This window comes from Salmo salar, chromosome 26 (genome assembly GCF_965601325.2).
Source record: "Salmo salar chromosome 26, fSalSal1, whole genome shotgun sequence".
NCBI classification, from domain to species: Eukaryota; Metazoa; Chordata; class Actinopteri; order Salmoniformes; family Salmonidae; genus Salmo; species Salmo salar.
This window is the reverse complement of record NC_138316.1, coordinates 39267702-39293675: the sequence shown is the minus strand read 5'-3', so window position 1 is coordinate 39293675 and position 25974 is coordinate 39267702. Positions and strand designations below refer to the sequence as shown.

General features: G+C 45.5%; 1 protein-coding gene across 6 annotated transcripts in view; it reads left to right on the top strand.

Moving 5' to 3' along the window:
- Nucleotides 1–241: 241 nt before the first annotated feature.
- The window catches only part of LOC106587826 (homeodomain-interacting protein kinase 3), a 91127-nt gene continuing 65394 nt past the window's right edge, over nt 242–25974 (top strand). For 3 of the 6 annotated variants that reach the window (XM_045708072.2, XM_045708071.2, XM_045708068.2), the window contains exons 1-2: nt 15765–15927; nt 17939–19223. In XM_045708072.2, coding sequence (XP_045564028.1) covers nt 15912–15927; nt 17939–19223 — 1301 coding nt within the window. In that variant the 5' untranslated portion in view covers nt 15765–15911. Of the gene's footprint in view, nt 616–15764; nt 15928–17938; nt 19224–25974 lie in introns of those variants that run through there. The other 3 variants (XM_045708070.2, XM_045708067.2, XM_045708069.2) reach the window with 2 other exon arrangements.

Genomic DNA, 25974 nt, shown 5'->3' with positions numbered 1-25974 from the left:
ATTTCGTCTGCCATTCATTTTAATGATAAAACAACTTATGAGAATAAGAATCTAATGTTATTTTGTGAAGAAAATATTTTTGTCTTGAACACTGCATCTCCAAATCCTACGCATGAGTGGCCCTGTTGCCCATTATAAACATGTTGACAGCTGCCACATTGTGAACGCGCTTTTCATTGGGCGCGCGCAGCTCGACTATTGATTCGTCTAGTCTAGCTCAATGCCATCAACTCACAAACATTTTTCACACAGCCTAGGCTAGACAGAGCAGAGGGACATGTTGGAGACAGACAGAACGGGAAGATCGTTCGGGAAATAGGGCTAACGTAGGCCCTTTTAGAGATGGACTTTCTCGCCCAAAGAAGCAAGAGAATAACTTGGACTGCATAGTTACATCCTGGGCTAAATTGGTGTAATTGAACCTTTATATGCTTAAGTTTTTTGAAGTTTAAAATGTGGGAAATGGGGGTGTTGTCGAGAGCGAGGTCTCCCCTCCTGGTGTCCAGGACAAGATGGCAGCAGTGCAGGCAAACTCTGCATGGTATGGGTATATAGCTAAGTCCACAACATGTTCAGAGAAGCCCTGGATTCTACGTATTGTTACTCTATAAGAAGGTAAGCAGTCAGTTGTATTATCTTTGATGTTATTTGGAAGGATAAAAATGTAGCAAGAAGATTTGGCACATTTTTATGATTACAATTATTAGTTGTATCTACCGTTAGCTATATACAAAATGAAGGCAAGCCAGCTAGGAAGCTATAGTAGGTTGTATCTGTGGGGTACGCTGTGAATTGTATTTGTTTGTTATAGTTGGTGCTTTTTCTTTAGTCAGCTACAGTAGCTAGCGAGAAGTTTGCCGACAGGAAGCAGAACCAACGGTACTAGTTAACTGTTGGCTAGCTAGTAAGTGTTAATGTTTATCAATGTAAAATTAGCCTATAGCTCCAATACTTGTCAGAATATTGACAAGTTCACCATTTGCTAATACCTGTAACGTTTACATGTAATTGAATACCGTAGTAGCTACCTAGTTAACTCACATCAGCTGTTATTTACACAGGTCTGTCTCTGTGTGAGATTAGGCTAACAATGCATCTTCAAGGTGTTTTTCTTCTACAGCCAGTTGGTTTCAGACAGTCAGCTACCTAGTTTCACCCACAGCAACCCCCTCATAAACGTCACCAGCCTTTGCTGTTTCCAAGCACGGAATTATCTCATGCAGAAGTAGTCAACAGAGTATCGTCACGTCTGCCATTTAAGAACAGAGCAGATCAGGGACCAATTTATCTTCACTGTCAGTGGAAAATCCCAGGTTGTAATAGATGTGTGTGGGATTAGCATACATGGTAAATTGCAGTTATTTCCTCACACAGTTTGTGCCCCCTCCTCCAACCCTCTCCTGTACCCGGCTCTATGCCACCTTCAAAACAACCAACCCACTCCCCCAAAACATCCTGGCAGACGTTCTTTGATCCTGTGTTGACACACATTCTGAAAAATTACTACTTTCATGACCATTCTTGTTTCATGGCCTAGCATTCTTCTACCTACTTTACATTGATCCTGCCAGTCTGACATCTTTATCTGTTCTTGCCTCAGTCTGACGTTTAAACTCACCACCACTCCCCTTGTAAAAACACAAACATCTCGGTTAAAGAAGGGTTAAAGGGGCTCTGCTCTGTGACTTCCTTGCCAGCACTTTATTTGTACTAAGAGAGAAACTAAGGAAGGCACTAAATGTACCACAAACCCAGGCTTGTTGGTAGTGTAAAAGGCATTGGATGGAGGCTGAATGGGATTCTTTTTATCTTATTTTTTTAAGGCCAGACAATCTTCTCTTGGCAGGGTTTGAGCCAGCCAACCTTTTCTGGGGAGAGTGATAGCTTGAGAGTTTGGACAGGGTGCCCAAACAGTCTTCTTGTCTCTGAGTGAAGTGTTCTTACAATGTGCTATTTCATGCAACAACAAGAGTGAATGAATACCCAGATTAATCATTTAAGGTGATTAGCGTGTTTAGCAACATTAGCCGTTGCTATAAGTCCTGCTGACACATACTTACTCTACCACCTACTGCGTGCCCCCCAATAAGTCAATCAGATTTGTTTCTTTATTTTAGTAATCTGAAAGCAGTGCAGGAGTGGATGCACAACTTTCGGGAGAGTGAGAGGGGGATGATGCCTTGCTCACCATCTCGTGGTCTCCTGATTTGAAGCAGCATACTTGATTAAGTTGTGGTACTCATGTGATGTTGCTTTGAGTGTGCTTGTTCAACCCCACCCCTCTATCCCCCCCTTGGGCATTATGGAAGAATGCTTTTAAAAACATTTTTTGACCCTGAGCTCATTCTGCTATGAAGTCAAACAGTGGCTTAAGGAAGTAGACACATGGTGTGGACACAGGGCAGCCTGTGTCTTCAAATCAACGTTTATTGGTTGCATACGCAGATTTGCAGATGTTATCGCAGGTGCAATGCTTGTTTCTAGCTCCAACAGTGCAGAAATACCTAGCTATATATATATACTGCTCCAAAAAATATAGGGAACACTTAAACAACACATCCTAGATCTGAATGAAAGAAATAATCTTATTAAATACTTTTTTCTTTACATAGTTGAATGTGCTGACAACAAAATCACACAAAAATAATCAATGGAAATCCAATTTATCAACACATGGAGGTCTGGATTTGGAGTCACACTCAAAATTAAAGTGGAAAACCACACTATAGGCTGATCCAACTTGTGATGTAATGTCCTTAAAACAAGTCAAAATGAGGCTCAGTAGTGTGTGTGGCCTCCGTGTGCCTGTATGACCTCCCTACAACGCCTGGGCATGCTCCTGATGAGGTGGCGGATGGTCTCCTGAGGGATCTCCTCCCAGACCTGGACTAAAGCATCCGCCAACTCCTGGACAGTCTGTGGTGCAACGTGGCGTTGGTGGATGGAGCGAGACATGATGTCCCAGATGTGCTCAATTGGATTCAGGTCTGGGGAACGGGCGGGCCAGTCCATAGCATCAATGCCTTCCTTTTGCAGGAACTGCTGACACACTCCAGCCACATGAGGTCTAGCATTGTCTTGCATTAGAAGGAACCCAGGGCCAACCCACCAGCATATGGTCTCACAAGGGGTCTGAGGATCTCATCTCGGTACCTAATGGCAGTCAGGCTACCTCTGGCGAGCACGTGGAGGGCTGTGCGGCCCCCCAAAGAAATGCCACCCCACACCATGACTGACCCACCGCCAAACCGGTCATGCTGGAGGATGTTGCAGGCAGCAGAACGTTCTCCACGGCGTCTCCAGACTCTGTCACGTCTGTCACGTGCTCAGTGTGAACCTGCTTTCATCTGTGAAGAGCACAGGGCGCCAGTGGCGAATTTGCCATTCTTGGTGTTCTCTGGCAAATGCCAAACGTCCTGCACGGTGTTGGGCTGTAAGCACAACCCCCACCTGTGGATGTCGGGCCCTCATACCACCCTCATGGAGTCTGTTTCTGACCGTTTGAGCAGACACATGCACATTTGTGGCCTGCTGGAGGTCATTTTGCAGGGCTCTGGCAGTGCTTCTCCTGCTCCTCCTTGCACAAAGGCGGAGGTAGTGGTCCTGCTGCTGGGTTGTTGCCCTCCTACGGCCTCCTCCACGTCTCCTGATGTACTGGCCTGTCTCCTGGTAGCGCCTCCATGCTCTGGACACTACGCTGACAGACACAGCAAACCTTCTTGCCACAGCTCGCATTGATGTGCCATCCTGGATGAGCTGCACTACCTGAGCCACTTGTGTGGGTTGTAGACTCCGTCTCATGCTACCACTAGAGTGAAAGCACTGCCAGCATTCAAAAGTGACCAAAACATCAGCCAGAAAGCATAGGAACTGAGAAGTGGTCTGTGGTCCCCACCTGCAGAACCACTCGTTTATTGGGGGTGTCTTGCTAATTGCCTATAATTTCCACCTATTGCCTATTCCATTTGCACAACAGCATGTGAAATTTATTGTCAATCAGTGTTGCTTCCTAAGTGGACAGTTTGATTTCACAGAAGTGTGATTGACTTGGAGTTACATTGTGTTGTTTAAGTGTTCCCTTTTATTTTTATATATATAAATTTAGCAATACACACACACACAATCCAGAAAAATTAAGAAATATCAGAATGGGAAATGTCAGGGACCGGAATATAAATATATAGGCCTATACATGTTATGTATGGATGGATAGATAGATATAGTGTATTCAGACCCCTTGACTTTTTCCACATTTTGTTATGTTACAGCCTTTTTCTAAAATTGATTAAATTGTTTTTTTCCCCTTAATCTACACACAATGCTCCATAATGACAAGTTTTTAGACATTTTTGCAATAAATAAATGACTGGAATATCACATTTACTTAAGTATTCAGACCCTTTACTCAGTACTTTGTTGAAGTGCATTTGGCAGCGAGTTCAGCCTGAAGTCTTCTTGGGTATGATGCTACAAGCTTGGTCAGAGTGACCATTGGTTTCTTGTGACCTCCCTGACCAAAGCCCTTCTCCCTGGGTTGCTGGCTGGGTTGGTTGCCAGCTCTAGGAAGAGTCTTGGTGGTTCCAAACTTGTTCCATTGAATAATGATGGAGGCCACTGTGTTCTTGGGGACCTTCAATGCTGCATACATTTTTTTTTTTGGTACCCTTCCCCAGATCTTCGAGACAGACACAATCCTGTCTCTTTCCAAATCATGTCCAATCAATTGAATTTACCACAGGTGGACTCCAATCAAGTTGTAGAAACATCTCAAGGATGAACAATGGGAACAGGATGCACCTGAGCTCAATTTCAAGTCTCATAACAAAGGGTCTGAATACTTACGTAAATAAGGTATTTCTGTTTTTATTTTTAGTAAATTAGCACAAACAAAACGGTTTTCGTTTTGTCATTATGGGGTATTGTGTGTAGATTGAGGGGGGAAATGTAATATATTTTAGAATAAGGTTGTAACGTAACAAAATGTGGGAAAAGGGAAGGGGTCTGAATACTTTCTGAAGGGGGTGTGTGTGTGTGTGTGTGTGTGTGTGTGTGTATGGACAGTATATGAATATAAAAGCTGTGTACAGCAGTAGTTATATAGGATGATCCATTACTAGAATACACTATATAGATATAAAGTAAGTAAACATTTATTAAAATGACCAGTATTCAATGACTATGTACATAGGGCAGCAGCCTCTGAGGTGCAAGCTAGAGTACCAGGTGGTAGTCACTGTTCTAGCCAGCTAAGGTTCAGGGTCGGGTACTGGGCGGAGGCCGGTTAGTGGTGACTGTTTAACAGTCTAATGGCCTGGAGATAGAATGGTGATTCTCGTGAAACTGGTTTTAAAGATGTCTGTAGGCAATTGAGTTACAAAACCATGATGCATCTGCAAAAATCAACTATCATTCTCAGGATTAAGACGCCTAGTTTTTGACAATGTCTTCTTTTAAATACATTTTACATTTTCGCCTGAATTATGTAAATTTTCACGCCAAATTATCATTGCTTAAATGCGTATGGATAAAATTTTCTGTCAATTTTATATTATTTTAGAAAAATCTAAGTTATGTAAATAAAACGCATGTTTTGCTGTAAATCATAAAAATTGTATAATAATTAAAGTTGACATTAAACTATAATTATTACTTCCAAACACCGTGGACATGTCTCATTCCTGTAAAAATTCCAATCAGTTTTTAAATAAATGTTTTTTCAACCATGATGTATCATCTAGAGGAGTATTAGAAGTGAAGTTAATTCTGGAGGAATATAAGCAAATTAATTATGTTTTTTATTCTCGAACACCCCCTTTACCCCACTTGGCCTTCTCATTACCAAAATGGCTAAAAAGCTCAATTTGGTGAAAGGTCAAATTTTATATTTTAAATATTTGTATTTTCAGTGTTTGTTTTAACTCAGGCCTTTTAAGGGAGCAATGTTAAAACATATTAGAAAATTATTTGTTTATTTTGAATAAATTGTGGTAAAATGCATAATATCTGATCCAAAAACAATAATTATGAAATAAATAAGTACAGATCCTAATCTGTGATCAAAGAAGACATTTTTTTTTTTTTATTAAAAAAATGTGGTGTCAAATGTCAGTTTCGTGAGAATGACCCAGAACTTGTTTCTCGGTCCGACCTTTCATGCACATGTATTGTCTACGGCTTCTATATGGTAGTGGGGTGAATAGGCCATGGCTCAGGTGGCTGAGGTCCTTGATCTTCATGGCCTTTCTGTGACACCGATTGCTGTAGATGTCCTGGAGGGCAGGCTGTGTGGCCCCAGTGAAGCGTTGGTGATAATGCGTACAGCCTGACATGATGTTCTCAATGGTTCATCTGTGGAAGTTCGTGACGTTCTTCGGGGCTAAGTCAAATTTCTTTAGTCTCCTGAGGTTGACGAGGCGCTGTTGCGCCTTCTTCATCACGCTGTCTGTGTGAAGTCGACTGAGTATGATTTTTCAACGCCAATACCGATTATTGGATGACCAAAAAAAGCCGATACCGATTAATCGGCCGATTTTTATTTGAAGAAGAAAAAAAAAACCATTTATTTCTAATAATGACAATTACAACAATACTGAATGAACACTTATTTTAACTTAATATAATACTTCAATAAAATCAATTTAGCCTCAAATAAGATAATGAAACATATTCCATTTGGTTTAAATAATGCAAGAACACAGTGTTGGAGAAGAAAGTAAAAGTGCAATATGTGCCATGTAAGATAAGCTAACGTATAAGTTCCTTGCTCAGAACATGAGAACATATGAAAGCTGGTGGTTCCTTTTTAACATGACTCTTCAATATTCCCAGGTAAGAAGTTTTAGGTTGTAGTTATTATAGGAATTATAGGACTATTTCTCTCTCTACGATTTGTATTTCATATACCTTTGACTATTCGATGTTCTTATAGGCACTTTAGTATTGCCAGTGTAACAGTATAGCTTCCGTCCCTCTCCTCGCTCGAACCAGGAACACATCGTCAACAGCCACCCTCGAAGCAGCGTTACCCATGCAGAGCAATGGGAACAACTACTCCAAGTCTCAGCGAGTGACGTTTGAAACGCTATTAGCGCGCACCCTGCTAACTAGCTAGCCATTTCACATCGGGTACACCAGCCTAATCTCGGGAGTTGATAGGCTTGAAGTCATAAACAGCACAATGCTTGAAGCATTGTGAAGAGCTGCTGGCAAACGCACGAAAGTGCTGTTTGAATGAATGCTTACGAGCCTGCTGCTGCCTACCATCGCTCAGTCAGACTGCTCTATCAAATCATAGACTTAATTATAACATAATAACACACAGAAATACGAGCCTTTGGTCATTAAAATGGTCGAATCCAGAAACTATCATTTTGAAAACAAAACGTTTATTCTTTCAGTGAAATACGGAACCGTTCTGTATTTTATCTAACGGTTGGCATCCCTAAGTCTAAATATTGCTGTTACATTGCACAACCTTCAATGTTATGTCATAATTATGTACAATTCTGGCAAATTAATTACGGCCTTTGTTAGGAATAAATGGACTTCACACAGTTCGCAATGAGCCAGGCGGCCCAAACTGCTGCATATACCCTGACTGCTTGCACGGAACGCAAGAGAAGTGACACAATTGCCCTAGTTATAAGAAATTCATGTTAGCAGGCAATATTAACTAAATATGCAGGTTTAAAAATATATACTTGTGTATTGAATTTAAAGAAAGGCATTGATGTTTATGGTTAGGTACATTTAGTGCAACGACAGTGCTTTTTTTTCGCAAATGCGCTTGTTAAATCATCACCCGTTTGTCGAAGTAGGCTGTGATTCAATGAGAAATTAACAGGCACCGCATCGATTATATGCAACGCAATACACGCTAGATAACTACACATGGTTGATGATATTACTAGTTTAACTATTGATTATGTTAAGATTGATTGTTTTTTATAAGCTAAGTTTAATGCTAGCTAGCAACTTACCTTGGCTTCTTGCTGCCCTATCGCGTAACAGGTAGTCAGCCTGCCACACAGGCTCCTCGTGGAGTGCAATGTAAGGCAGGTGGTTAGAGCGTTGGACTAGTAACCGGGGTTGCAAAAACGAATCCCCGAGCTGTCAAGGTAAAAATCTGTCGTTCTGCCCCTGAACAAGGCAGTTAACCCACCGTTCCTAGGCCGTCATTGAAAATAAAAATGTGTTGTTAACTGACTTGCTTAGTTAAATAAAAAATCGGCAAATCGGTGTCCAAAAATACCGATGTCCGATTGTTATGAAAACTTGAAATTAGCCCTAATTAATCGGCCATTCCGATTTAATCGGTCGACCTCTAGTGTAAAGGGACCATTTCAGGTTGTCAGTGATGTGCACTGAGGAATTTTAAACTTTTGGTCCTCTCTGTTGATGTGGATGGGGGTGTGTTCTCTCCACTGTCTCCAGTAGTTCATGATCAGCTGCTTAGTTGTTGAGGTACAGGTTATTTTCCTGGCACCACTCTGCCAGAGTTCTCACATCCTCCCTGTAGGCTCTCCATCGTTGTTGAGGTACAGGTTATTTTCCTGGCACCACTCTGCCAGAGTTCTCACATCCTCCCTGTAGGCTCTCATCGTTGTTGGTAATCAGGTCTACCACTGTTGTGTCGTCAGCAAACTTGATGATTGAGTTGGAGATGTGTGTGACCACGCTGTCATGAGTAAAACAGGAGGCTGAGCGTGTTGAGGATCAGCCTGGCAGAGGTGTTGTTGCCTACCTTCACCACTTGGTGTCGGCCCATCAGGAAGTCCAGGACCCAGTTGCACACGGAGGGGTACAGACCCAGGGCTCTGAGCTTAGTGATGAGCTTGGAGAGTACTATGGTGTTGATGGCTGAGCTGTAGTCGATGAACAGAATCCTTACATAGGTATTCCTCTTGTCCAGGTGGGAAAGGGCAGTGTGCAGTGCAACAGCGATTGCGTTGTCCGTGGATATGTTGAGGTGAATTGTAGTGGGTCTAAGGTGGCTGGTGAGGTGGAGGTGATATGTGAATTGTAATGGGTCTAAGGTGGCTGGTGAGGTGAAATGTGAATTCTAATGGGTCTAAGGTGGCTGGTGAGGTGAAATGTAAATTGTAATGGGTCTAAGGTGGCTGGTGAGGTGAAATGTAAATTGTAATGGGTCTAAGGTGGCTGGTGAGGTGAAATGTGAATTGTAATGGGTCTAAGGTGGCTGGTGAGGTGAAATGTGAATTGTAATGGGTCTAAGGTGGCTGGTGAGGTGGAGGTGATATGGTCCTTAATGCGTACAGAAGCTCCACACCCACCAGTGTCTACATAAGCTGCTGTATGTTGAGCTTTTGACTGTTCTCTCCCGTTGAGGCAGATTTATACTGGTCCAGTGTGTCACCTCCCTGTATTGACCTGCCCTGCACTCAATTTGTTGCTCTCCCCTGTTTGAGGCACGCTGTACGCAGTTTGTTGCTCTCCCCTGTCTGAGGCACGCTGTACGCAGTTTGTTGCTCTCCCCTGTCTAAGTGAGGCACGCTGTGCGCAGTTTGTTGGGTCTCCCCTGTCTAAGTGAGGCACGCTGTATGCAGTTTGTTGGTCTCCCCTGTCTAAGTGAGGCACGCTGTATGCAGTTTGTTGGTCTCCCCTGTCTAAGTGAGGCACGCTGTATGCAGTTTGTTGGTCTCCCCTGTCTAAGTGAGGCACGCTGTATGCAGTTTGTTGGTCTCCCCTGTCTAAGTGAGGCACGCTGTATGCAGTTTGTTGCTCTCCCCTGTCTAAGTGAGGCACGCTGTGCGCAGTTTGTTGGTCTCCCCTGTCTAAGTGAGGCACGCTGTACGCAGTTTGTTGGGTCTCCCCTGTCTAAGTGAGGCACGCTGTATGCAGTTTGTTGGTCTCCCCTGTCTAAGTGAGGCACGCTGTATGCAGTTTGTTGGTCTCCCCTGTCTAAGTGAGGCACGCTGTATGCAGTTTGTTGGTCTCCCCTGTCTAAGTGAGGCACGCTGTATGCAGTTTGTTGGTCTCCCCTGTCTAAGTGAGGCACGCTGTATGCAGTTTGTTGGTCTCCCCTGTCTAAGTGAGGCACGCTGTATGCAGTTTGTTGGTCTCCCCTGTCTAAGTGAGGCACGCTGTATGCAGTTTGTTGGTCTCCCCTGTCTAAGTGAGGCACGCTGTATGCAGTTTGTTGGTCTCCCCTGTCTAAGTGAGGCACGCTGTATGCAGTTTGTTGGTCTCCCCTGTCTAAGTGAGGCACGCTGTATGCAGTTTGTTGGTCTCCCCTGTCTAAGTGAGGCACGCTGTATGCAGTTTGTTGGTCTCCCCTGTCTAAGTGAGGCACGCTGTATGCAGTTTGTTGCACATCAGCTTTTGTTTATCCATTAGCGTTTATCAGCCAGTAGTATGTTTCGGAAGGGACTTGCTGCTGTGTTTGTGCCACGTGACCACTCACTCACTCAAAACACGCCACGTCATTCTGCTGTGACTGTTGAATGTGACTGTCCATGCTGTTAGATAAAGCCTCTATGTTCTGGAGCACGGGACCTCATGATGCTTTATCTGTGCCCTTAAGGCTGTCTGTTTTAGCAGTCCTCCACTCACAAGACAAGCCCATAAAAGACCATATGACCGTAGTCTTTGAAGAGGCATAGGGCACATGCTTGCCCAGGCCCTTAGTGGTTCACTCCTAATTACTGAAGAGACACAGAGTTCGAAATTTAAATTCTAATTTAAATTCAAAGAGGATAGATAAGGCAACTTAGACTGATGGGCCTAAATAACCCAACTTTGACTGATGGGCCTAAATAACCCAACTTTGACTGATGGGCCTAAATAACCCAACTTTGACTGATGGGCCTAAATAACCCAACTTTGACTGATGGGCCTAAATAACCCAACTTTGACTGATGGGCCTAAATAACCCAACTTTGACTGATGGGCCTAAATAACCCAACTTTGACTGATGGGCCTAAATAACCCAACTTTGACTGATGGGCCTAAATAACCCAACTTTGACTGATGGGCCTAAATAACCCAACTTTGACTGATGGGCCTAAATAACCCAACTTTGACTGATGGGCCTAAATAACCCAACTTTGACTGATGGGCCTAAATAACCCAACTTTGACTGATGGGCCTAAATAACCCAACTTTGACTGATGGGCCTAAATAACCCAACTTTGACTGATGGGCCTAAATAACCCAACTTTGACTGATGGGCCTAAATAACCCAACTTTGACTGATGGGCCTAAATAACCCAACTTTGACTGATGGGCCTAAATAACCCAACTTTGACTGATGGGCCTAAATAACCCAACTTTGACTGATGGGCCTAAATAACCCAACTTTGACTGATGGGCCTAAATAAGCTGCAAGTGGTTGCAACTTATTAGTCGTTCTTCAGGTGTTTTGTCGTTGAGGTAGTCACTGCTGGGGTGTTCAGGTGCTCCATTTCAGAGTACACTAAGGATGCTGAGTAGTGTAGGGTTACTGCACCTGTGTCCGTGTGTTGGGCAGCCAGCCACTAAGCATCTGGTGTCGTGTCAGCGGTGAGACGGACAGACTCTGAGTTTCTGCTGTCTTTCCAGGGAGGACAGCAGATGGATGGTCTACAGGCAGGATAGTCTATCTGAGCATGTGGTGCTGACAACGTTACACATCACCTGTTTTACATTTGGAGCACCAAAATGAAATCCCCCATGGGCTGACTGTGGGTTTTACAAAGGGCTTTGCCTTTATGATTATGTGCTGAACTTGAGTCCTAGCCAAATGTGGTTCCGAGGTGAGAAACTCATTTTTGTGTTGAGTTGGATTATAGGAACATAAGCAATGTCCAAAGTCTGATAGACATCATGATAACATTTGCCCTTCAACCTACATGGGGAGGCCAGGGATATATTCTGGGAAGGTATCTGGGTGTCGTTCTCTAGTCACTCAGGGTTGAGATGCTGGACAGTTGTTGATGGACTATCCCTGAGAGAGCGTTTTCAGCTGAAATGTTCCTCCAGTCTTTTATGAGAGCAATTCTTTGAGACTCCTGCACTGTTTCTTTGCTTTGTCAGGCCCAGTATCTTATCTCCTTGATTCTGACAAGATGCTGAAAGCCCGAAGGCCTTTACTAATGAAACACCTCTTTATATCGATTTTATTGCTTACAACATATAGAAAACGTAAATAAAGAAACACTTTATAAGATAGATCCAAATGTAGCCAACTTTCAGAGCAATTTCTTTGGTCTTGGGGTTCATTTCTTTTCTAAGTGAAATTACAGCCTTGTTCCTGTTTTCTCTGTTCTTCTGTTTGCTGCTGAAGGGTTTGGGCATTTTTTGTATCTTCCACGGCACATACATTGAGGAGCCCGGGGCGGGCTGGGGACCGGGGCGGGCTGGGGACCGGGGCGGGCTGGGGACCGGGGCGGGCTGGGGACCGGGGCGGGCTGGGGACCGGGGCGGGCTGGGGACCGGGGCGGCCTGGGGACCGGGGCAGGCTGGAGCCGCTTGACCTGTAGAGCTGGAGAGCCAAATTGAGTTGTGTGGCAGAACTGTGTGCAATACATTCTCTTCCCCAACCACCAGGTCCACTGACATTTTGGTTGTGCTTGCAAAACAACTGGTGTGCGGGACAAGCTAGAGAGATGTGCTTTGTAAAGGCCTAGATGCCCAAATGAATCAAACCTCAAGGAAGCCCATTTGGAGAACATCCCCTAGGGTAGGCTTTCTTAAAGTCGGGGTGTCTTTGCACCCTGTTACTGCCTCAAACCCAACTAAGGCTACTTGCGCTCCTTAACATGGCTATGTGTTTTCCACTATTTGTTTCATTTCTTTTTCCACCAGTATGGGCTGTTATAGTTCTCTCGCCCTGCTCCTTTTCACATCTCGGGCAAAACAGTTTCTTCCTCTCCCCACACTGGGGCATTTGGTCTGAGGACAGGTGTGTTCTCTATATTTTTTTCGACCCCTCAATTTAATTCCCGCCCGGTTCAAAGTTCAACCATGAGCAATTACTTTGAGCTGAAGGCTGCTGAAAACCCCCAGCAGCTCTGAGTGATGTAACATGACGACGGGGGCGTATCGGGCTTCAGGAGGTAATAATATCCAGGGCCCTGCAGCTGACACTCTGTAGGCTCTGCTAAATGAAAGCGCCTCCAGTCGTCATCAGTGGCCTTTTGTCCCAGAAGCCTTGGACCACTGTTAGAGAGGGGAAGGGTGTTTAAGAACGGAGTATACACTGTCCACTTATAGCGCCGCTAGCTTATCAGTTTGATGTTTCACACAAAAAGTCCATTTACAGAGAAAATGGTCGCTGCTTGATGGCATTATTGTGTCTCAAAGGCCTGGTTCTCGGTGCCCTGTCACCAAACGGCACCATAGGGCCTGATTGTGTAGAGCAGTCGGAGGAATAGGACAGGCCTTATCTGCCTGCTCAGAATAGGGGCTGGAGCGGTGGCTCACAGACCTACCGTTGTTATCAACACAGTCTGTGTGGTACTTTCCATTGAGCAGATTTTCTGGAGGAGGCTGGGCCCTCCACAGTGGTTTGTGACAGCCCCGCATTTCCTGTGGTCGGACTTTACGCATGTTTTCTTCTCTTTTAAATGTCTGCCGGTTTGTTGAAGAAGGATTCTGGAAACTTTGTTGTCTGAGTAAGCGGAAGCTAAGGGATTTGAGCAGTTAGCCCGAGTGCAGCCAAGGATTGCTGTGTTTTTCCACCACATGGTCTCATTCAGACCGGGGAGACTGGAAGCTTGGCTGCTCTTGTGAAACGGTCAGTACTTTGTCTAATCTGACGACACAGGCTACTTATTTTAGAGTAAAGACATCATTTTACACCACTCTGTCAGCTGAGAGAGATTTTACCATTAGTCTAAATTAGGCCTAGTGATTGACAGTTTGGCCTAGTATTAAACTTTGGGATGTTTTTTGCTTTTATTCCTTTACTTGATGTGTCTTTTAATCTCAACAGATCTACTGTTCTGCCACAGTGGTTGAGAGTTGTTTTGAGGAGCCCAGTTGTGTTTCCTATGTTCTGTGTTTTTTCTTCAAGCAGAGCAGCTATTTGGCCTCTCGCTCCCTCTGTACCTCTCCCAGTCACTGGTGTTGGTCAGACAGACACTAGGATGGCCGCTGGGTTAATATTTGCACAGCGTGGGCCACTAGTCAGGCCAGTAAACTGGACACCACCCTTCCTGGAGCTCTATCTATCTATCTTGCACCAGAGCTACTACCTCAGGCTCCACAGCAGTCCAGTCTCACCCTCCTACCATCTGTTTTCTCTTTCTTCCTTGGTTCAGGCAGTAATGGTCTGCCACTGTCAGCGACAGGGCACAGGGAGTCAAATGTTCTTTTGAGAAATGGAGAGTTTTTTTATTCTGGTTTTCTTCCAGAAAGCACCGCCAACCTGTCTGCTCTTGCCCCGGGGGGCCAAATGAGGAGAGCAGCATCATTTCCTGTAAGCTAGCGCTCTCCTGCCTGAGATCGATGTGATGGCCTATGTAATACTCAGTGGGCCTGTGCAGTCACCTAACCACTGCAGGTTATGACTAGCCTCCCCCTTCTTGGCAGAGCAGAGGTCATGTATAGTATGGCGGTAGTTGAAGGAGGGGTAAAGGTTGGTTAATGTTTTAGATAACCTTATCTGTATCAGGGTTTGACTGTGTCAGTTGCTGAGGTCTAACGTCATCGGCTGGCTATACAGAGCATTAGGAGAGTGGAGCGGCCAGTATTGATGTGTTGCTGATTACTGTGCGATTTGGTTGTTTTCCATACTGTAGGAACAGCAGGACATGGTGCACACAATGAAGAGTGTTCTCTGTGGTGACACAACACAGCTGTGGAGAGCTCCATGTCCTTCTCTTAGGACCAAGCTGCTTTCTGCCAGTCATGACAAGCAACAACCAGCGTTGGGGTGGATTCCATGTGCCTTCATTTCAATTCAGGAATTTAATGGAGCGTTCCTTTGGGACATTTCCGTAATCTAGAGGCCAAACGGAATATTTCAATTGGATTTGAAATGGCCTATTCAAAATGGAATTGCCTCTACTTTTGTTTGATGACCTGTCTTAATTCTCTGACTGAAAGCCTTGTTGTGGTGCCAACAGATGTGACAGAGTCATTCAAAACTAAACGCATTCCTTTGAGGTACTTGTTAGATTACGTAATCATTGATTGCACTGTTAGGAACTGGGTTAGTCTCAGCTTGTAGGCCACCGGGGCCAAAAGCCATTTCCTGTTCTCACCCTACCACTCTAGTTTGAGCTTGTTCTGAACACTATGTTGATGGAAAATGGTTACTTGGTCTTATTCTGACCAACCTTACCCTAATCTGTGCCTCATCACATTAGTGCACATGTGTCAAACTCATTCTACAGTGGGCCTAATATTTTGGGGTTTTCCCTCCTCCTTTGTACTTGATTTTGATGGATTAAGGCCACTAATTAGTTAGCAAACTCCCCTCAGCGGTCTGTCCAGGTCTTAATTGAAAGGGAACACTAGGCCCTCCGTGGACTGAGTTTGACACCCTGCATTAGTGACTGGAAGATAGCAGCACACTATTATTAAGAATATTTTGTTAAGCTCTTATTTTGAAAATTCCCTCTCCGATTGGCCTGCTAGTATGGCCAACCTCTGAATAAAGCCTAAAAGGTGTGTAGAAAAGCTGAAACAACAAGCAGTCCAGAAGCTACCCAGTGTTGCCTGCCTCGTCAGTCTAGAGTCAGGAATTGGCAGCTCCCCTTTCTGCGAGCACGTGATTGCAGCCTGTTGAATAGTGCGCACTTCTGAAGTTCCCTTTTGCTTTGCACTGCTGCTGCTGAGCACAACCCAGGCAGACTGTATACTGTAGCTCTCCACCCGTCCTCCTAATAACTCCCATGGGAGGGAATCATCAGGGTGTGCCTCACTGAACTTCAGAAAGAGGACAACATCTCCTAACATGGAGGAGAATGAGAGTGAAGACAGGTAGGCAATGACTAGGAAAGTTAGTTCTGATTCTTGGCTATTGAGGAGCATGTGCCTGCTATCGTTGAAAAGTTGGGGACTTGAGAGGAAGGTGTTTGTTCTCTCATTTGGCACCTGTAATTATAGCTCCTTCCACTAAATCTGGAAGGTGTAATTTGGGAACAATTATTTTCTCCTCATTTAAGAGAGGTGCTGTCTACTCGACAGTGTGCCCCTCTCTGTGACTCACCACCCACAGTCTTGTTATTTGTGAGACAGGGGTTGTGTTTTGGAAGCTCTAGCAGTCTAGTGACGGGGCTTTGGGACGAGGCATGCTCTGCATCTAAATCCGTCAAGGTGAATGCACCGTTGATTTATAGTCAAAGAGCCAACAGGGAAGAGCCACTTTGATGTCACTGGACGGGCTCCAGATGAAAGGAAGTAGGTCGTGGGCTCTACGGCAGGGCACACGGACAGCTATTCTGATAAGGTCACTGTGCCAGGGCGCCCTGCCGCCCGCCACAGCTGCCACCTCTCTTTAGACACCCCCCCCAAAAATCCCACAGAATATGAATAAAAACCTATCACGTTATCCTAGTCCCTCAGCAGCCCAAGCCCAAAGACCTCATCCAATTTCCAAATATTTTCAATGGTATTCGCTGGGATGGCGTCGCTTCTTGTTTTTCTTTTTTCTCTCAAAATGAGAGAGGGGGGTGAGGGAGGAGCGTTCCTCTCTGAGCTGTGTAATGTGAGAGGGGCTGGCTGGCATGCAGACCTGATGCTAAGGCTCTGCTCCCCCCCACTTCTCTGAGACTCTCTCTCTCAACCACTCTCTTCGAACACATCGGTTGCCTAGAGACCCGCTGTGGGATGCATGGTAACGGCAGGGAAAGGTCATCCAAACCTTTTTGAGAAGTTAGTCATCCCCTACGGTGGAGGTGGTAGGGGGGCTCCATTGGATGAGGCCAGAATGGTGAGGGTGTTCTAGAACACTCCACCAGAGCGTATCTTCTTCCCTCTGCTAGGCGCTTGATTGGTCAGCTTGGTGTCTCTGGCTGTGGTGGGAGTGGGGTTTCTTTCTGCAGAGGTGTTTGGTGTGGGGTTGTAACGGGCTGAAGGTCAGCTGTGATGTCATCCCTTGACTGATGCAAGTGTCATTATGAGAGCAGTGTGGAAGCCTCTGGTTGTTCTTGCTGAACTCAGCAAATATAACCAAGCAACAAGACAAAATCTTGCCAATGCACTTATCTCCATTCACTATGTCTTAATGGAGGGGCTGTGTTGCTGAATTTTGTGTTGCTATTATGCAATTGCACATGCAAACATTCAGAGTGAGCAGGCTTTGGAAAAAATGGCCCCCTCCCAGTACTTTTCCATCGTTCTCTTGAGAAATGGCACCATGGTATAAAGCCTTCCAGTACGAGCACAAATGCAGCAGTGAAGCGTTCAAGCTTCCGTCTTTGAAAACAAGATTTAATCAGAAGGATAAAAACAGGAGAATATCTGCACGTTATTAGGCTAGCCTGTATAGTGAAGAGTTTGTTACCACAGGTGTGTGTGTGTGTGTGTGTGTGTGTGTGCACAGCTTGTTCAGAACAACTGGAAAGGTCACCTTTTCACTATGCAAATCAATCAGCCAATCGGCAGCCTCCAGTCATTTGTTGACATGGTCTTTGTATATCACTATGCAGACTGGACTTTCTCATCCAACAAGACATGAAAATACACCTACATTTATTTAGGCCCAGTGTCATTTTATTTGAATTGACATCCCCTCATAGACACTTACCTCATTGACCTAACTGAAATCACATTATGTCAAGTCCGTGGTGAAATTGATTACCATAGGACACTTTGACCTTTCACACTGCTCTTTGCATTAACGCTATAGTGAGAACCTTTTACAGTTGGTGTTTAATGTTTTAGATGTTGTGTGGGTGTGAGCGTCAAAACGACCTTCCCTAAATAGGTTGATCAAGCTTTGATAATATGCTAACGTTGTCTTTCTCCTCTTTTGAATGTCTCTGTCCAGGTATGGCCTCACAAGTCTGGATCTACCCACCACACATTTATCAAACCCAGACTAGTGCCTTTTGCAGCGTGAAGAAAGTCAAAGTGGAGCCCAGCAGCTGTGTGTACCATGAGAGAGCCCAACCGTGGACTTCTCTGAACGGCAGAACCCTTGGCATAGCGCACCCGATCAGACTCGCTCCCTCCTTTGCGACCCGAGACTCTGCAGCGGGCGAGAGAACGTGTGGCGGCGGGCAGGAGTTCCCTGTACAGACGGTGGCCGTGCGTGGGGTACGGAGAAAGCAGAACGGAACAGGAGGAACAGGCCCGGCGGAGGCCCAGCAGCCCCAGGACACAGGGCCAGTCCCCTGGCAGGGCAAGGGGCAGAAGCAGACGGACAGAGACAGGGGAGGCAGCAGTAGTGGAGCGACAGGAGGAGGGGGAAGGGGGGAGGAAGGTAGAGGAGGAGGTAGGAAGGAAGAGACAGAAGTTGACTGGGAAGAGGGCGATTGTGGAGGTTTGAACTTGGCTGACAGCGCTCAGCGATGTGGGCTGAAACGTAAGAGCGAGGAGCTTGATAACCGCGGGAGCGCCATGCAGATAGTGGAGGACCTGTCCATGTTGCCAGCCATGATGCAAACGACCAATGGGGGGAATCCAGCTGGGTTGCCCGCGCCCACGGCTGTAGGGGGCGGAGGAGGACCCCCAACCAAACAGGGAGCGGCGGGCGGAGCAGGAGGGGGTGACGGGGACTACCAGCTGGTGCAGCACGAGGTCCTGTGCTCCATGAAGAACACGTACGAGGTGCTGGACTTCCTGGGCCGCGGCACCTTCGGACAGGTGGTAAAGTGCTGGAAGAGGGGTACTGGGGAGGTGGTGGCGGTGAAGATCCTGAAGAACCACCCGTCATACGCACGCCAGGGCCAGATCGAGGTGGGCATTCTAGCCCGACTGAGCGGGGAGAACGCGGATGAGCACAACCTGGTGCGGGCCTTCGAGTGCTTCCAGCACCGCAGCCACACGTGCCTGGTGTTTGAGATGCTGGAGCAGAACCTCTATGACTTCCTCAAGCAGAACAAGTTCAGCCCGCTGCCGCTGAAGGTGATCCGGCCCGTGCTGCAGCAGGTGGCCACGGCCCTGAGGAAGTTGAAGACCATGGGCCTGATCCACGCTGACCTAAAGCCGGAGAACATTATGCTGGTGGACCCTGTCAGGCAGCCCTACAGGGTGAAGGTGATAGACTTTGGCTCAGCCAGCCACGTGTCCAAGGCTGTGTGCTCCACATACCTCCAGTCCCGCTACTACAGGTCAGTGTCCACCGAGCTTGGAGATGGAGGGTTACACATTCAATGCTGGGTTGTTTGTGTACAATACAGGCTGTCTATAATAAGTCAGTGAGTCAGCGCAGGAGAGGCCAGGATGATCATATTCTGACAGTAAATCCTTAAAGTTTAACAGTAATGACATATCCTCCCAGATATGCTGGAGCTTCTGGTAGGGAGCTGAGATCATCTTGAAATCTAATTCTCTGGTGTCCACACATAGGCTACCATGAGGTAGGGCTGCACAATGAATCTAATGAAATCTAATTCTCTGGTGTCCACACATAGGCTACCATGAGGTAGGGCTGCACAATGAATCTAATGAAATCTAATTCTCTGGTGTCCACACATAGGCTACCATGAGGTAGGGCTGCACAATGAATCTAATGAAATCTAATTCTCTGGTGTCCACACAGGCTACCATGAGGTAGGGCTGCACAATGAATCTAATGAAATCTAATTCTCTGGTGTCCACACATAGGCTACCATGAGGTAGGGCTGCACAATGAATCTATTTTATATTGAAATCACAATACGGACATGTTCAATATCCGTATCACATGCAATATTTTGAAATGCCACTCAGCCGTGTGTAAGATCCGTTTTTCTAGTTGACTCCTGTTTTTCTCCTGCGGCTGCTTTCCACACACACCAAGGCTGCCCTGTCACTCAAGGAGTTCCTCCCCTTACATCCACTAAGTTTGCACTCTGTTCTGTTAGGTCAAATGCAGTCAACAGATTGTTCCGAACAAGAACGATGCTGTGGTCCACTTTACTTTTTAAAATAAATAATGTTTTTTCTATGATTCTAACAGTTTACCCAAGTGATTGGATTTTTATCACAAGCCAAATTCACAATCGCAATCATAAAATAAAAAAATCACAATTCTATTTTTTTGCCCATATCGTGCAGACCTACCATGACAAAAAAACGCCCTTCTGAGGTCAGGCAAGGATATGTCTTCTCTATTGCCTAACATCCTGCTCGTTCAGGAGCCGCATACCACGACCTGTGAAAAAATGTGACCCCACAGCATTACTGGCAGGGGGTAGCCCGCTCACGTCCCCTCAGCCTGGGAAAGGAAACAGTGTTCTGAAAACAGACTGCAACACAATGAGGCGGGGAAAAAATCAATAACTGTCTGTATGAGTTTGTGAACATCTGGGTTAGGATTGAGCCCTCACCATTCTGTAGGATTTGTCAAGATGTCATGGTGAGCAAGGAACTGCCTGTAGGCAAATATTTGAAGTGTAAGCCTTAATGCACAGGCCTATGCTTACACCCGTTTGATGAAATATCTGTGAAGAGCAGGAAGGCCCACTGCATCTGTACAGTATGTGTGTTTCCTTGGAAGGAAATGTGAATGTTGTGTAAAGAGCGTTAGGCCATGTTGCATAAAGACCATGCTAACCATTTGAGGATGAACAGCTTCTCTCTCAGCTCAACACCTCTCGAGTCTGAACGTAACTCTGTTACGAACCCTGATGCGTAACATGGCAGCCTATCTGGGATGTTTATGCTGAGAATAATGTTTCTTCTGCTCTTGGACAGGCCAATGGAAAACTCACCAGAAGAATTACTCTTGGCAGCACCCTATAGGTGCCGGTAGTTCTAGTTTTGAGAAACGGGGCCCTGAAATGATATGAACTGTTACGTAATGGTCTGGACAGGAATGACCCAGTTTAGTGTCAGTCTGTGGGTTCTACCTCGTAGATGCTGTTCTGGCAGGCTATTTGTGTGATGAGGAGGATGACCCAGTTTAGTGTCAGTCTGTGGGTTCTACCTCGTAGATGCTGTTCTGGCAGGCTATTTGTGTGATGAGGAGGATGACCCAGTTTAGTGTCAGTCTGTGGGTTCTACCTCGTAGATGCTGTTCAGGCTATTTGTGTGATGAGGAGGATGGTTAGTGAAGCCTCAACCCCATTCAGTACTCAGTTCCTGAGAGGTCTCATCGGAGGAAGAACATGCAGGATGACTTGTTTTTGTGACCGGAAAATACATTTGTCCTCCTTAAATAGAAAGCACTGTACTGTCTCTCAGAACATCTCATAGGGGCAGCTAGGCCTGTTTAGTGATTCACATACATTATATATAGGGGGGGATGGTTTGACTGTTAAACAGCACAGAGGTCTGTCTTGTAAAATGTCATGATGGAGTTGTAATGTAATAACTGTAATGGTTCTGTCATAGCTGGCTGCACCATATAATGTCATAACCTTGCATTAGCCACCGTGAGCTTCCAGCTGCTCTGGTACCAGATCCTGTTCTGTGTGATGGTGGTGAATGATGTCACCCTGATGAAGGCTTTAATGCCGAAACCAGTCGGTTTAGGAAGCACCTTATTTACTGAACCTGAAAAGGCCTGAGAATCACAGACTCGGTTAGTCCTTCAATTCATACACCTTGGTCTGTCTGTGAGGTAGGAGCCTATTCTTTCCCCCTGCTTGTTGTGGTAGCACAGGTCTGCCTTGGTGGAGGACCTGGCAGCTCTCCTGTTTTCCACTGCCTCAGAGGAGCATCATCAGGCAGCCTTACTGCACGAGGATGGATGGTTCTAATTATCCACTTCTAATTAAAGTCTCTGCTCTGGTTCTGGGGGAGGTGGGGGACAGAGAATGGGCCGTGTGCACTGCAGCCATGTCCTCACTAAGTGGGTCTAACACAGGCTAGGCTTCTCTATTGTCTGGTTCGCTAATGGTTTGCTATTTGACATGTTTATTGAACAGACCAACACCCAAGAAGGGGGCTTTCATTTTTGCAAGCCGTTGTAAAAGTGGCAGCATAAAAGTAACATTTCAATTGAGATTGTGTCTGTACCACAACACAGACGTGAAGTCCTGTGCGTGTTTTAATTTGCACTTTAAAACTCCTTCATCATGTGTATCTTTCTCAGCCCTGGGTCTTCTGCTGGCTCTCACAGAGACAAGGTCAGCCACTAGGGACTGACTCACTGGCTCAAATTCATGTGCGTCATCTCATTCCAATTCCAGCTTTTTGCTGCATGTCTACTCAAGGCATGTTGGAGAGGCTTGAAGACAACACACACACACACACACACACACACACACACACACACACACACACACACACACACACACACACACACACACACACCCACCCTATAGATATAGCATGTTGTAGACCTATGGTCAGTTCAGAGTAGTTTGTCTGTCTGGTACAGTGTCCAGCATCGTTGTCTGATAATTCAATAGAGCCACAACTGACACACCTGGTATCCAGAGGAACCGGGGCAGCCAGACAGCAGTGTCTGTGTCCCAGAGATCAACAGTCAGCTTTTCCCTTGGTGAAAATGTCAGGAATGTCTGGGGGAATCTTGGAGAGCTCTAGGGTGTATTCATTACACTGATTCTGTTGCAAAACATTTTGTTTACTCCAAACAAAAAAAAGCGCTTTGCAACGAAAACAAGAGTTTCCATTGGACAAAATCCGGTATGTCCCTCCCCGTTTCATTCTGTTTGCTCCGTTTGGTTCTTAAACAGTAAACGTTTTCCATTGCAGGACATAATGAATACTCCCCTGCTGTGTATCCAGCTCTAAACACACAGAGCTTCCAGGCTTTTAGGATCATACATGTGTGCTTCCAGAGTTTGATACATTTTCCTAACGCCCCATGGGAGTTGGAGTATACTGTACTTGTTGTCTGTATTGCAGACTTGGCACCTGGTAGATGATATGTTGCCGTTACGTAGGTGTGGACACCTAATCCCCACATGCCCCTGCTGCTCCCTCTCTGATTAAATCTGATGACAGTCTGTCTGAGCCCACACCAGCCTCTTACTGCCCTAGACTAGACTCCAGTAGTCTGTGTGGCATTACTTTGCATTCGGCTGTTATTAAGATGATGCAATTTGATTGGTTCCCCGGTAAGCTCCTCCCCTGCCCTCAGAGCCCATCATCCTACTCCAGGAAGTTGTTTTTGAGACACTTCCTGTTGATATCTGATTTGGTGTTCCATTTCATTTTGAACGTCAACAGCCCAGCCACTTTTGACTTCTGAAAACGATGTGCAAGTGATGATGTCCTAGGTCAATCTCTTGAATGGGCTTGACGATTATATCATCAAATTCATGAAAACGCAGTCATTTAAGATACAGTGTATATAAAATGATATTAGTGTTTGTGGAATTTACTTCTGCCAGATGCCTTTTATGAAGTTATCTTAAAGACCATTGGGCTTCGTTTTTCGTCCATTTGAAAACCATAAAAAAAAAGGGACTACAAAAATTAAACTACAATACTACTTCCTGGAAAGCGGTGCGTCACTTTCATACCGTATAGCCATTGAACAAACTGTATAAACCAGACTCTGGGGTGGAGCGTGCAGAGTCAGTAATGAGACTCCAGTAAGTGTAGCTTCCATTCCCTCTCAAGTCTGCTGGGCCTATGATGAACTGACTGACTTTTCATGTTATTTAACAACTCTCTCCTATCTTCAATTTGTGCACGTGTCACAGGGGTGGTGTTGGCAGAAGTTCTGTGCAATGATTCTCACTTTTATAGGCCCTGTACAGATGACTAAAAGTCATGACGTCATTGATCTCTTACTGAGGAAAGTTTGTCACCTCACAATTCACTGGGCTCGATCATCAGAGATACTGACCGTTGGGCTAGCTGAATGCATAATTCATGTGAGGTGCCAGGCCAGCAGACCACGTATGCGAGGACGTATTGGGTGGTAAATTGTGCTAAAAGCCTTGAAGTCATCTTTGAGAGTACTCCCCTGCCCTCGTTTGATTAATGCTAGTCAGTGGCTGAGTGAGATGGAAGGAGTCAGGGATTAGTTTGTACTCCTAATGTTATGCCTTAGCGTCCGGGGGAGTTTACACTCTAAAACCAGCCTTTTAAATAGTAGTGTTATTACTAATGTTATGCCTTAGCGTCCAGGGGAGTTTACACTCTAAAACCAGCCTTTTAAATAGTAGTGTTATTACTAATGTTATGCCTTAGCGTCCGGGGGAGTTTACACTCTAAAATCAGCCTTTTAAATAGTAGTGTTATTACTAGGGATTTGGAGGTTTCTCTCTTTCTCTAAAGAACTGATGGGAGATTTAGTTTGATGTATGAACAGAGGATGCAGTTTGATGGAATTTTGATGGTATCTCATTCAATTACGCATTGCAAGTTCAGACTGAAAGTGAGGTGAATCGATCGGGAAAGAGTTTGAACAGGCCTCCTTAAAATGTTCAGCTAAGTTGTATCCATAGGGAATAGATGGATGCTGTTCGTCAGCTAAATGCAGTTACATGGAATTGCACTGGTGGAAGTGGACACCATGGGCTAGTCTGTCAATGCCAGTATCACGTAGCCTAATCGTCTGCTGATGTGGTATCATCTCAGAGACGGTGAGAACTTCTGGTTTGCTTCTCTCAGACGTTTAAAAAACAAACTGCCACATTTCAAATGAGCCTATTTGCTTGTTGTAGCCTATTCTGTGAGGTGATCCTCTTTTGTAGTTTTTGAGTCAAAGTCGCAACAACAACACAAATCAACCCTTCCTAAGAGATGACAGTATTAGGCTGTTAGCGATGTCATTTAGATGTGGCGTAGTCTCTTAGTAATGTGTTTGGGTTGGTGGAAAAGAGAAGATACTGTAGAATGACTGTCACATGGCAGCTATATGTCTTAGTACAGGGGATTTACATTTCATTTGAATAAGTCATGCTGCCTGAACATATTAAAATGGGAGACTTGGATCTGGGTTATCCATTTCCCTCTGTATGCAGCGTCTGTAGAGTCCTGCTCACTGAGGTGAGATGAGTTGCATTGACCCGAGTTGAGACTGGCATTCTTCAGAACACTAGAAAACCACATGCTTGTCATAGATGACTTGATTATTCAAATGGTATCTCTGTGCAGCCTAGGTCTTTTTACTGCTGCTTCTCTGTAGGCGTGGTATCTCTGTGCAGCCTAGGTCTTTTTACTGCTGCTTCTCTGTAGGCGTGGTATCTCTGTGCAGCCTTGGCCTTTTTACTGCTGCTTCTCTGTAGGCGTGGTATCTCTGTGCAGCCTAGGTCTTTTTACTGCTGCTTCTCTGTAGGCGTGGTATCTCTGTGCAGCCTAGGTCTTTTTACTGCTGCTTCTCTGTAGGCGTGGTATCTCTGTGCAGCCTAGGCCTTTTTACTGCTGCTTCTCTGTAGGCGTGGTATCTCTGTGCAGCCTAGGTCTTTTTACTGCTGCTTCTCTGTAGGCGTGGTATCTCTGTGCAGCCTAGGCCTTTTTACTGCTGCTTCTCTGTAGGCGTGGTATCTCTGTGCAGCCTAGGCCTTTTTACTGCTGCTTCTCTGTAGGCGTGGTATCTCTGTGCAGCCTAGGCCTTTTTACTGCTGCTTCTCTGTAGGTGTGGTATCTCTGTGCAGCCTAGGTCTTTTTACTGCTGCTTCTCTGTAGGCGTGGTATCTCTGTGCACCCTAGGCCTTTTTACTGCTGCTTCTCTGTAGGCGTGGTATCTCTGTGCACCCTAGGCCTTTTTACTGCTGCTTCTCTGTAGGCGTGGTATCTCTGTGCACCCTAGGCCTTTTTACTGCTGCTTCTCTGTAGGCGTGGTATCTCTGTGCAGCCTAGGCCTTTTTACTGCTGCTTCTCTGTAGGCGTGGTATCTCTGTGCAGCCTAGGCCTTTTTACTGCTGCTTCTCTGTAGGCGTGGTATCTCTGTGCACCCTAGGCCTTTTTACTGCTGCTTCTCTGTAGGCGTGGTATCTCTGTGCAGCCTAGGTC